At 37.4% G+C, this 13,417-nt stretch overlaps 1 protein-coding gene across 21 annotated transcripts in view; it reads right to left on the bottom strand.

The window, feature by feature from the left end:
* nrxn3.L (neurexin 3 L homeolog) overlaps positions 1-13,417 on the bottom strand; it is a 273,346-nt gene that overhangs the window by 176,754 nt on the left and 83,175 nt on the right. For all 21 annotated transcript variants that reach the window (XM_041572988.1, XM_041572989.1, XM_041572991.1 and 18 more), the window contains 3 exons: positions 7,096-7,257; positions 3,527-3,965; positions 390-773 (listed from right to left, as the gene is read on the bottom strand). In XM_041572988.1, coding sequence (XP_041428922.1) covers positions 390-773; positions 3,527-3,965; positions 7,096-7,257 — 985 coding nt within the window. The remainder of the gene's footprint in view (positions 1-389; positions 774-3,526; positions 3,966-7,095; positions 7,258-13,417) is intronic.

The raw sequence follows: 13,417 nt of genomic DNA, 5'->3' as shown, positions 1-13,417 counted from the left end.
GGAGAAAAGCGCTGCATTGCCGGTAAATAATTGAGATTTGTGTCCAGTTTTTGGAACTTACATTTGTAATTAAGCCTTTTAAAATTCTGGGTACAAAGATAAGTCCAGGAAGAAAGAATTTAATGAGTTGTATGCACAGAAACAAGATACTGGAATTACATATAGGACAGTATCTACAAAAAGGGCAGGGTACAGAGATATCAGTGGATTGATGAAGAATAAACACAGAGAGATGGCAGAGAAATGTAAATGTAAAGAAAGTGGGATACATGTACAAAGCGACCAGCACTGTTTAACAACATGACATTCTCTGTCTGCAATTTACGCTGAAACCCTATAACAAAACATTTATCAAGACACCAATATCTGTTTTGTTTAGGAATACTCACCCCTTTCACAGGTTCTGCCCCAGTGCCCAGTGCCAGTACAGTCACATACAAAGCGGTTCCAGCCATCCCTACAATCAGCATTGTTTTTGCAGGGATAGCTGTCGCACTGTCTGCCGCTGAGTTTAGAACATGACAATTTCACACCTGCTGCATTCTGTGCCTCAGCAAGTTGTCGAATGTTTTTACTGCGACCATCAATAAAGAGGTCACGGATGCAACCCACATAGCCATAGTTGAGCATGGCAGTCCAAAGTTCAGTGGGCAGTATGAGACCTGCACGATTTTCAGGAAGACCACCTAAATACATATCCCCTTCCAAGTCGAGAATCTCACTCTCCCCACTGGCTGTGAATGGAGTCCGCCTGGTGTTTACGGAAATAGTGCCTAAATGAAGAGAGTTATATAAGTAGATACCCTTCAGAATTGTCTTATATATACATTCTATAATGGGCAATAAAATTTAGTGCAGCGCTGAGAGTCAGGCTCCTTGATTGAGAATGCAAATGTTGGCTCTGTACGGTCTCTACGTCTATGGATTTGAAATGTCTATATGCAAACTTACTTAATGCTTTTTACACAATGATGTATCCGTTGCAGAGAAGTAGGCAGCATGGTTATTTACATCTCAGGGGAGAGTACTCACCCCTTCAACCAGCCCCTACTTTCAACTTCTATATCTGGTCTGCACTGTGTCTACAAATTTTTAAATAAATTAAAAGTGATCTAAATAAATTGATATTAATTTAATTTAACATTGTTCAGACTACATTGTTGGGAAGGGTTAACAGACTATGCAAGCATCATCTCCAAAGGATGACGCTCTTCATAGTTCTCTCCTTGTCTCCTTTTTTTAAAGCTTCCTTCCATTTTACAACAGCTTTTCAAGCCCCCCAGTGTATAAATATGGTGTACCAACAGTAATCTGATATGGACTAGATACAAGGTAAGACTGTACATTGAGTCCATATGAGATTGCTTGCAGTTGCTATAGAGCCAGACAACACAAATGAGGAAACAGGAAACAGGAATTGTTTTTATAATATCAAAACAGCAAATTTTATACCCTGACTCATAATTAGGATCATTATTAAAAATAGATTGTCCTACTCCTGCACTGCTACACATAAGGAAAGGCAGGCCAAGGCTTTGGAGTGAAGGTAAAAATTGTCTTAAAATTATCAGAATGTAGCATTCCTCCTAAGGACATAGCATTAAATACTGTACTAACGAGAAACATGAATTAATGATCAGTAAAAGAAAAATATAATTATAGCGACAATGTAGTTATGCATCAGTTCTTCCTATATGTACTAATAATGGCATCATATCTATGGGTGAACTTTTCACATGTAAGACATATGACTTAAGCTTACTTACAGCAGTAACACTATAAATTGATTCCTTACTAGACCCTAAGAGCTCTAATGGCACTGACTTGTTTATGGCTGTGTCCTTGCTTGCAAGAAAATGTAGTAATCTAAATGACAGAGAAATGTTTATTGCTTTGCTCTAACTAGGACTGGATTCGATTGTTATTAATGGCTGTGACATATTTACAGCTTAGCCCTTCTTAAGTCCATAGTATAATGGGGTTTGAAACAAGTCTTTGCTTTTAAATAGTGGTTACATATGTAATTAAGCCCCTCTCAAGGGGGAATGGTTCTACAATCCCCTGACCAATCAAACCTTCTTGACCAATCAAACCTGTTACAGCATCCTGTCAGTGCATATAGTTGTATCTCATGTGTCTTGTATGTAAACTAAAGAGAATGGGGACCAAAACACAGGAGGGTCAGGGGCTAAATGTTTAATCCTGGGCCCAAGAAATGTAAGCAGAATCAGTGAATATGTTGTTACACCAGTACCTACACAGCCAAACCGAACAAATGATAGTTACATTTTATAGCTCATGTACGTCTAGGCAATAGATAATGGCATTGTTTACCCTCTATATAAAATTTTGCATTTTATGTCTAGAGGATTTTATAAAGATGATGCAATCAGTCTTAATGACTGAAGAATGAATGCTGCATAGTTAAATGTCAAGTACATTTGTATTGTAAAGGTTAGTCTGTAATTGTTAGTGATACCTTTTAATATGCTTTACATTATAATTTGGAGATGGAATACATGGATGTGTACTAACCTCTTTCAGGTTGCATAGTGTTAATGTGTCTTTCTACACCTGTGCACTCAAGTATTAAATTATAGTGAACATGCAAAGACGATACCATATTGGATTTTGTATTTACTAAAGAAAGCCCAGTAAATAAGAATTCACCTGCAATTTTTGTTTGGCAAAATAAATTTCTGAACTCCTACAAACCAAAAATTGTACTTCGACTGTAACTACTTTCTTTTCATTCTGAATCCACTTGTCAGACTTCCTGCAGTGGTATACACAAAATGTATTTCCAAAAGAAAAAGCAGACCTTGCTACTGCTTTGTGGTTAATAAGTGGAGGGCCTGGTGAAATCTTCAATGATGTCTGTTTTTAATATTTGTTTAAGAAATATTAGTCTTTCCCAAGGTTTGATAAGCCCCAAAAAGATTTTTGCTATGGGTCAAAACATTTTGCTCACTTCACTATTTCTGATTAGAGGTCCACCTGCAACCACCATGTTTACTGTTAGTAGTATGTTTCCCATATACCATGTTTAGAAGCATTGACAAGCAGATTTGGGTATTCTGACCATCATTGTTTTATGCTGAAACAGCAGCAGTTAAAATGCCCAGTGTGTTATAAGCTACTGACTGCAAAAAAATCCAGGTCTACCAGCACTGGTTTTCTCTTTCTCACATAACAACTTTTGCTTGATGTTATTCCTCAGATCTGTTACAGAAATTAAGCACTCTCTTTCCTATGCTATTCTGAATTTTGTGATTAAACATATGTACATTTTTTGTTGAGCTATGTATTCACATGTCTGTGATCCTACATGTCATTTTTCCAGCCTACATATTTCATTTCCAAACACTTGAGACACTTAAAAAGCTAGGTGACGTTAGGTCTCACCTTACTGTATGCTGCACCTAACCTAGCATATACTGTATGCCACAAAGAAATTCAAATATATTCAAGTTCCCTTCTAAACTATACAGTCTCGCACAATCGTATCACTAATCTCCATACTAACCAGATCTTCCGTCCCTTTGGATATCAACATGGCACCACTCTCCATCATTGGCCTTTTTGTTGGTGGCTTTCACCTTAATGGTTCCTGAGCCCATGTCCAACAGGAGGTAGAGATGTCCATCCAGCAGTTCAACTGCAAAGAAATCCACCTTGGTGTTCTTTTGGCTCCTGACATCCTTTCTCTCTTGAGGTTTCCCATGGGTGAAAAGGATGAGGCCATTGGGTTCTGTGGTACGGAAGTCAAAGGAGATGGAACCCATGCGTTTAGTGTTCCACTTAGGTAGGCTGATATAGGCCTCTGGACTTTCAAAGCTTATAGGATCAAGAGTAGCTACATTCTCACACTTGAATACCACGTCTCCATATATCTTCATTTTTGTGTCTACAATATGAGCCAAGCGGGAAAGTTCCAGACGGATATCATTGTTCTTGTAGACAACCTACAAAGGCAAGTGATACAGGATACATACTTTTTTTTAGAAACCAGTACCAAAGGCTGTAGTATTTAATGCATTGCATTTGGTTTTCAAATAATAAATATGGGTAAATGCATATTTTATCTAATGTGCATTTGTTGTATGCAGAAAACCAATAATGAAATAGGCAATATCAGAAGTGTGAAATGTGGTCTGACGCAGTATAAGCTTAAATATGCAGAATTCTGTTACTGCATACCTTAACTGAAGTTATGCTCTAAAGGATTTCAATGTAAAAATAAAACTGGGTAACTTAGACTGTTAATTTTGCACAGACTATTTAACCACTTTTATTTTTTACACTAAACTGTTTCTTTAAAACATTTTTTTTTTAAACAAAGGCAACAGAGAAGGCATCAGTTATCCCAGTCTTTATAAGCAAGCCCGGATTTGTAGAAAGGCCACCAAGGCCCAGCCTTATGCGGCAGGATTTTAGGGGGCGGCATGCTGCCCAACCACACCCACATTGGTTCATAAACACTGGGGATGTGCCGGAGATTAAATAGTTTTTTAAATTTCAATTCCCTTTCAGTTCTTTAACTTTAATGTAATCCTTTGCAGTTTTTCACAATGATGCTGCTTTCTTGGCTCCCACTAGATGTCCTCCCTGCAGCAGCAACCACGACTCACAATAGGCCACCTTCACATAGGTATTTGATATATTAATATCAAACATCCTTGGACACAAGGCTACCCAAAATAAAAAGCAAATAGCAAATATGATTTTCAGACTAACATTTACCTAAGACTTAAATGTAAATTGTTATGGGATAGACATTAGTTTATTATTTCCCGTAAAGATAAATTCTGAAAAAAAACTACCTGTTGGTTGCTCCAGAACGTGTGGTGGATATTTATAACATAAGATAAAGAGTCCTATTTCCATCATTATGTATAAAACACAAATCATCCATGGATGATGATGGATGCTATGAATTTACCCTTAGAACCCTTATCCAATGAATATTTTTTTATATGAACAAAGTGTAGAGGACTTCGGTAAAACATATCAACAATATTAAATTGTTTTATTTAAACAGCCTGAAACTGAATTGCCTTGTCCAACCTCCAAAAATAAGAGTATTATAAATAGGACATAGCTAGGACATATAAAGTGTAACATTCCTGCTTGTAATACCTCTGCCTATACTCGTCATTGAAAGACGTTGTGATAGAAAGGAAAGATGCAAAATGGAAGTAGTCACAAAATGGGGAATAGTAATAGACAGTTATCAGTTCAGCAAAAAATGTGAAACCAAACTAGAGAACATAAAATGACACATTATTCTGATCACTGCAGGTGCCAGCAATCCAAATAAATGTATAGCAATTAGAGGAATTAAAACAGCTTTAAATAGCTGCTGCAGGCAGATGTGGCTGGCGCTCAGGGCGGTTGGAATATAACATTATGGCATATGTAGCTATTAATCATTTGTTCACTGGCTCAAAAATTCCTACCATACACCAGGAACAGAGAAGGCAAGTATGCAGCAATCACAGAGGAAAGACACACCTGCCTCTAACCTGGCACAATCAATTATGAGTCAGCTCTTCCCTAAACCCCTAAAGCATTGTGATCAAATATTCATAATAAACCACAATGCTCATTTCCCATTGTGCAATAAATTACATTTTCATGACCTCACCATGGGCTTGCAATTATTACAGTGTATAAAGTCATGGAGCCCTTCCAGAGAAGCAGTGATCATGGCTGAGCAACATGAGAAATCAATGAAGCAAGTCAGACAGCAAAATGATTACAAGGGAAATGGGATGGTCTTGTACCTAAATCAGCTCTTTCCAATTCCCTTTTTTTCCTGGATTCTGATACAGAATACCCTTTTTATTGTTTCCATTTCACAGATATAAAGTGTTACGAACAGATAATTATCCATATGCCAGCTCATCTAGCCTCAAGGAGAACCCTAGATAAAATAATCTAAATGTCCTTTCAGGGCAATGGATTCTATTAATTTACAAAACCTCACAGCATATGGAATTGTTTAGTACAGTCAAAAAAAAACTAACACAGGAATATTGATGTTAAAAGAATTATAATAAAGTTCAATTATATGAAACACAGAGGTAACAGGTGATTCTCTGTGTGCAGCAGCTACACCATTTTCTCCTCCAATCTTTCTATTCTATTGACTTTTGTGACACTGAAATCTACTGGTTATTCTCCTATTTTTTCAATTGTTACTATAATGGATCATTATCTTCGCCCGTACATCTTTCTCATGGGATAACCTCCCTTCTCCAATTAATCAATTCCTGTGTTTCAAAGACCATTTCTATACCAATGATGCACCAGTGTGAGACATTAAATGTCCTAGGGCATTTGCCTTGTTCTTGTTTGGCCCATCTTATCAATGTATACAATTAGTTAACAGCTATATATGACAATGGTATTATGTATCAAGACTTTATGTTAATAATAATAGCCACAATTATTGAAAATTATTTCTAAATAATTGAATCCTTCACATCATTTAAAAGGGTATTATACACCCATATGCATCCTTTTGAATATGGGAAACATAAATACAATGGCTGAAAATGTTTTCTTTCCACATTTATGCCTGTATTTGCCTAACCAATCACTGTAGTACTGTTGCTACAATTACTATTGTATGAACCTATGAACCCTGGGGGTACAAGTGCAAGAGCACACCCCTTAGTGCTCACTTACAGAGCACTTGCACCCACATGGTTGCTCTTCTCTGTCTGAGAGTAGGATCAGAAACACAGTGGGCATTATAAATGAGCCCAAATGAGTTCTGTATGTACAGCCCCCAATTTACTCCCTTACTTCCTTTGCTGCCTAGTTTACAAATAGGAATCAGTTTTGACAATTTAATTAAATACTACAGTCTCCCACAACTGCCTGCAAGAACCAAGAAGTCAGAAAAATAAAGCAGCTTAAACTGCTTCTGTTTGTCCTGTGTAGCTCAAGGAATAACAAAAATACATGTTATATATAGTATACTGTATATGTATATGTCTTAATTAAAACAATAGGCAAACAATATGTCAGCCTACTCATTGAACTCATGTTGAAGGGGTTTAATTCCCCTTTAACGTTTACACTTACCTCTTTTAGGCACCCCATGAAGTTGTTGCTGACAGGAGAGCCTGGGAGGTCTGCAGTGCTTGGGCTACCTCCTACATAGAAGAAGTCATCAGATCCCAGCATGGTGTAGTCTTCTTGAGTATAACCCGTAGTAGTAAGAATACCATCCACCGAGATTGTAACCTTGTAGAAAGATAAGGAACATATCCCAATTCCCAAAGCTATTATTTTCTGGGGGAGTGTAATACCATCTATTCTCTTCACCCCAGTTTATGTTGAAAAAAATAACTTGCTAAAGTACATTTCAGAATTTTCACTGTGGAATTTAATATACCATAACAATATTCCTTTCCTTACTGCCTTGAATATACCAACACCATAAATAAACTTGGACCTGTACCCAAGTCCTACGCCAACATCAAAATCTTGAAAAGAGAATCACTGTGTGAGGGAAAAACATTTCATGTTCAGATGGAAAAGCTCTTCTATTATCAAGAACATGCTGTACTACAGATTTCTACTGAGTATTCCCATACACTTTCCATCAAGCTTAAAAAGATCCTCAAACTCATACATATACATACCCGTTACCATCAGACTTCCAAAATTGCACTCCAAATGATGAATGTCTTTAGTTGTGTATAGTTATACTCATTACTACTGTATTTCAAAGGAGTCAGCATGTGCACCTTTAGAGAGACTTCCAGAATATGAAATGCTTTATAACTCATGTCAGCGGCTGAACACATGGCCACTATATCAACAATTGTTTGACATTTTAATAAAACTAGTAAGCCAAATGCAGTTCATAAGGTTAACCGCCGAGGCATCTTTGGTTTTATATAAAATAAAAAATATAACTAACTGGCTTTTCTGTGGCTTCTGTTCAAAGTAGGGTTGCCACCTGGCCGGTATTTTACTTGCCTGGCCGGTAAAACTGATGGTTGATCCCAATGTTATTAATAGGGAAAAAAGATAAATATATAGGGAGGCCAGCATTTTCTTCCAGAAAAGGTGGCAACCCTAGAAAGTCATATTCCTGTCTGAACAACTGCATTCCTAGAACAACATTTACATGGCAGCAGCTCAATGGTTTGATGTAGCTTCAACCAGGGTTTTCATCAGGGGAAAATGGGGTACTCCAGACAGGGGCCCAATGACAGAAAGGAGGGGACAAGAAAGATGAAAGTGGGATTTTCAGGTCACAAAGGGGAGTGAGTCTTGGGAGTGGATGGGATTGGTCAGATAATAAGCATAATAAGATAATAAGAGTTGTAACACAATGGATTCTGGCCAGGCAGATTAAAGTCATGGCCAAACATTCTTTGTGCACCAGTCCCTATTCTACTGTTGGCAGCAAACCTGAACTGGGATTTAAAACAGACCCTGGCATTTCAAGTATACAGAGGCCAAAACAGCCAATAGCCCAATAAATAGTAATTGTCTATAGCAACTTACAGCAGCCCCTCTGGTATTTGCCAAAATCCACAGATTGCCAGTCCAGGCCTGGTTGCCAGGGCCCACTGTCCAGGTGACACTGGTAAATGGTGGACTAATAAATGGGGCTTCCTGCTAGAGGATGGGAAATTATATAAATCATGGACATTTAAGAATGTAAGGATAAGCTTACCGCTTTCCATATGGGGTCAGCTCTATTTTTCAGGTTTTTGTACTTCCTGCTAGAGGGCCCTGCTAAGTTCATAGTATCAGGTCCAATGCTAACTTATAGCAGATATAACGCTTCAACTTTCTGATGTCTGAACCAACAATGCCCACTAGGGTATACATACACTTGGATATTGTTTTGATTTTCCTTATTTATGCATTTGGTTTACTTTAACTTTTTGGAATATTTTAAGGCATGTTTTTTTTTTTACATCTATCCTCTTAACTGCGGTGTTATTATCCTAAATGTGTCCATTTTATTATCCTAAATGTGTCCGTTATTTTAACAATGTACTGGTGAAAGTAATGACTTGTGTGCTTGTTAGGGCAACAATTTTTCATCTGCGTAACCTAAGATCTCCTAGGACAGAGATGTAATAACTATGCAAACAGCACATTTCAATATTTAGATTTCTATACGTTAAAACAATATCACATCAAAACTACCTTTGTGTTTCAGTGCCTTGAAAGAAAAATAACACATTGCATAACATGTCATTGTAGAATTTATAATTTCATAAAATTAGAAAACTGGTGGAAAATCTAAATACTATTTGTAAGGCACTGTTTCAGAATTATGTGAAGCATTATGTGAAATATTTAAGGCTTCTGTCCCTTCCAGAAGAATGTCTTGTCAGGCACACGTGTTCAGCTGCTTACAATGAAAATCGTTTAACACTGTGTTGCTGGAGGGATCAAAAATAATAACCCTTTTTCTTGACACATGAACTTCTAGAACAATGCTGTCTTGAAATACAAGGGTTAGTTAGAGTTAGACCTCTAGCAATGACAGAGTTAATAGCTACAGCCACCATCCATAAGAATCCCTTTAACACATAATCCACCACCCTCCACCAAAAAGAATAGCCAAAACAAAATAAATTAACACAAAATGTAATCATAATGCTGGATGAGTGTTCTATGCCCCATGGAGCACTGAAGAGATTACATTTATGAGATACCAGGTCTGGATCACCAAAATCTTTTTGCCCACAGCCCTGATTACATCTTCAAACCTTCAAACCAAACAAGAAGGAAGGAAGAGCAGAAAGAAGGAAAAGCTGCTCACACACATGCCAAGAAAAATCCTCTCCCTACACCTTACCCGCCCTGACCCATCTCCAAAATGTGATGGGCTGAACCAAGCATGAGAAATGAGGATGAAGTAAATTGTTAGATGGAATAATGCACAAGGTGAGGGGAAGAAGGCTAGAGTGTTGGTTGGCTTTGTCTTCAAGAGGGATCTGTTGATTTCTTGTCTTAAAAAAATGTTAATATACACATAAAAATTAAGTGGGATCCATATTTTCTTGTTATTTCTTATTATTTTTTATATACCAAGAATCTGATCAAGTTTACATTTTGTAAACGAGAATGGAATTTACTTCTTTGCCTGTTCCACAATGCCCAGTGCTTAAATTCCTCCTTAGTCCTAAATCTTCACTTCCTAATCCTCTTGGCCTTACGACTCTAACATGGTAATTAACTGTGGGATCCATGAAAAATTCATCTGAATTGGGGCCCCACCTCCTAAATCAGGGGTCCCCAAACTTTTTTTTACCCGAAAGCTACATTCAAATGTAAACTAAAGCTAGAGAGCAACACTAGAGAGCCAAATAAGGTCTATCTGACAGCTTGTGTGTGAACTGGTAGACTACAGGAGGCTCAATTTGTCAGTATACCTGTTTTTTTATGCAACCAAAATTTGCCTCCAAGCTAGGAATTCAAAATAAGCATCTGCTTTGAGGCTGGTGGGAGCAACATGTTGCTCATGAGCTACTGGTTAGGGATCACTGTCCTATATGCTATCGCAAAGAACCAGAGAAAGATCACATTAGGCTCTCAACTGATTCTGACTCCACATTTTCAAAGAACCCTGGTTCCTCAATCTGCACCAACTGCAACGCCAAGACAGAGATGAACCTATTGCCATGACTCAACTCTCTCTGTTGTTAAATCAGATTCACCTTTTGGTCTCTACCTTTACAGTAGAAGGGAAAAGAACACTTTACTGATAATGAGTTATGTGCTTATAACACTGAGATATGTTGGGGAGAATGATTTTGGTAGTACTGATTCTGCTTCCCTGCTCCCTGTCCAAATCCAATTGACTTATAAAGTAGTTTGACATTGCTCTATTGAACTTCCTCCTGAGACCATATCAGTGCAATTCAGAACCCACCCTCTTTATGAAAGTGAAGTTAGTGAAAGTTAGTGTTTTTTCAAAATCTAAAACCAAGGGCGGCAAATGTACTCTGATCCGCCCATTTTGTGGCTACACCCCCTAATAACCATGTTCATTTTACAAAATTTGGCAGGTTATGAAAGTTGAACACATTTCTGTTCTCACATTTATGTGTTATTACAGTTTTGCTGCAAGTCACAGTTTCACCAAGAGACCTACTTGTATTAAACTGTTATAATCGTTTCTTTGCTTATCTTAAATTGTTACAAAATTATCCAAGTGCACTCGGTGACTGTTCTAGGCTCTCTGCCAAAAGCCAATTAAGTTAGAAACATTGTTCAGTGCAGGAGATCATAGAGAAAGTTGGGATTCCCTTAGCACCAAAGAGAATGTAATATGATAATTTAAGGTTATCCTTTGGGCACTGCAATGGCCCAGGTGTCTTTTTAAAGTTTGTACATGACATTTTCAGCGATTTTCATGGGCACTCAGGAGTGGCCTTGACATCATGATTTTTAATATCACAGCACCCTAATTAGAGTATTCATGCAGTTTCCCATAATAAAGTATGTGTGTGTGTTGTTTTTAGTGGCACAGTGTTGACAACTTTGTTTCAATCTCCCCTAGTAGTTTTCTGATTTGCCCCTACATCTGGACACATGTTGCTTAATGCTAGCATATTTGTCTTAGGCACTGTGGAAACTGAAAGCTATCAAGGTAGGAGAGATGTAAGATTTAATCACAAGAGGGTCACTATTGCCAGCAGCAACACTCAAGCCATTTCAGGCGATGGTAAAAATGCATGCAGAATGTATAATGGGTATAATAACTGAGTATTAGAAGCAGCTGTGATTACCTAGCTGCTCCTTAAGAGAGATAAGGACTGTGCAAGAAGGACTCAGTCATCACTGCCCAAGGTTTGAAATGTGCCTTATGGGACAGCGAATAAATAAATAAATATGTGGAAGGACAGCAACACTCCTTGGGGTGGGTGAAAGCAGGGTAATAGTGATCAATGTAAGTATAACATAAATGATAACATAATAATGAAATAAAATAAACTACTGGCATTTAATGAATCTGACCTGAAAATGAACTGAACATACATATATGTAAATAATCCACATTACATACATGTTTGTAACAGAAAAACATATTTATTTATTTATTTTAGAACAGAAGATGGGATGACCTTACAAGGGCTCATTTGCTAATACAGGTGCAAATTTGCTCCAGTGAAGTAACTCATAGAAACCAATTCTTATATTTGCTTTACTTCAATTGGTTGCTTTGTGTTAGACACTGGTGTATATCTGCAAGTTAAGAGCCCTGAAGTGTGAAACAAAATGGGAGGAGTTGGCATGAAAGAGAAAGAAGAGATTTCCGTTAGAGCAAAAAAATAGAAAAAAGGCAAAAGGATAGAACACACCGCAGCTCCAGAGAAAATAATTTGACAAATAAGAATGATATCTACCAGACAATGTAGTTTGTTTACCATAGCGTGTCCAATGCCAGAGTGCTTTGCGGAAAAGTGGGGAAGAAAGGAAATTGAATAACTGTGAACAGAAGGACTGTTAGATCCAACCAAATAAAATAAGGAAAATAAAACAGAAAAACAAAGATGATCAGTTCAGAGGGTGTTAGTACAACCTTGGAAAGGTTTTGGTTAGTAGCAATGAAACATTACATGAATGATTTGGGGTTAATTGCTCTGAAGCAGGTAGTGCGACTATCCCACCCTTTTCATCCCCTCAGATCACCTTCTTTCATATATCTCACTTGGACCAGACCCCAGTCCTCATTCTTCTCTCACACATCAGAAGCAGTACAATCTCTCTTCATTCAGTCAAGTGACTCGCCTCCACAAATTTCCCAGCACATACGCCATACTTACGGTTCCCAAGTTCTGTGCAAGCAGGGCATTCCTAACATGTGTCATCACAACACAGAAATAATGATAATTAGCACTGTTCAAGAAGCCATTACAGTGGTGACTCAGAGGGGTTGCCCAACACCAATGCCGAGTACAAAGCACCCTTGACAGCTGCCTTAAGATGCCAACAGTTATGTTGTATCATACTTCATATTAGAATAATGTGTATTATATCTTTAAAGTATTAGCTGAATATGAATATAGCTGGATATATGTAATGATTTAGCAAATGTAATGTTTTTAATATGGCATTAGTTGCCAGGCCAATATGTAAGCGCTTAGTACATATGGAAAACGACATCATGTTCTAAATCAGCACTGTACTGTGTAACTGCAAATATTCTTGGAATTTTGTACAGATCAGGAAAGATGCAATGCCAGTTCCATAATGCATTAGTATTTACGGTAGTCTCTATCAAATACTGAGAAATAAAAACAATATTTTTATATTTCTATGTAAAATCTTTTCTGATAAGATGTTAAACAGTTATGCTATTAATTAATAATGCAGCAATAGGCCATAACTTCTGTGTGAGTACACACACTCATGTAAACATGTA

Source organism: Xenopus laevis, chromosome 8L (assembly GCF_017654675.1).
Source record: "Xenopus laevis strain J_2021 chromosome 8L, Xenopus_laevis_v10.1, whole genome shotgun sequence".
In the NCBI taxonomy this organism is placed as follows: Eukaryota; Metazoa; Chordata; class Amphibia; order Anura; family Pipidae; genus Xenopus; species Xenopus laevis.
Note: the sequence above shows the minus strand (reverse complement) of the source record. Positions and strands in the feature narration are given on the sequence as shown.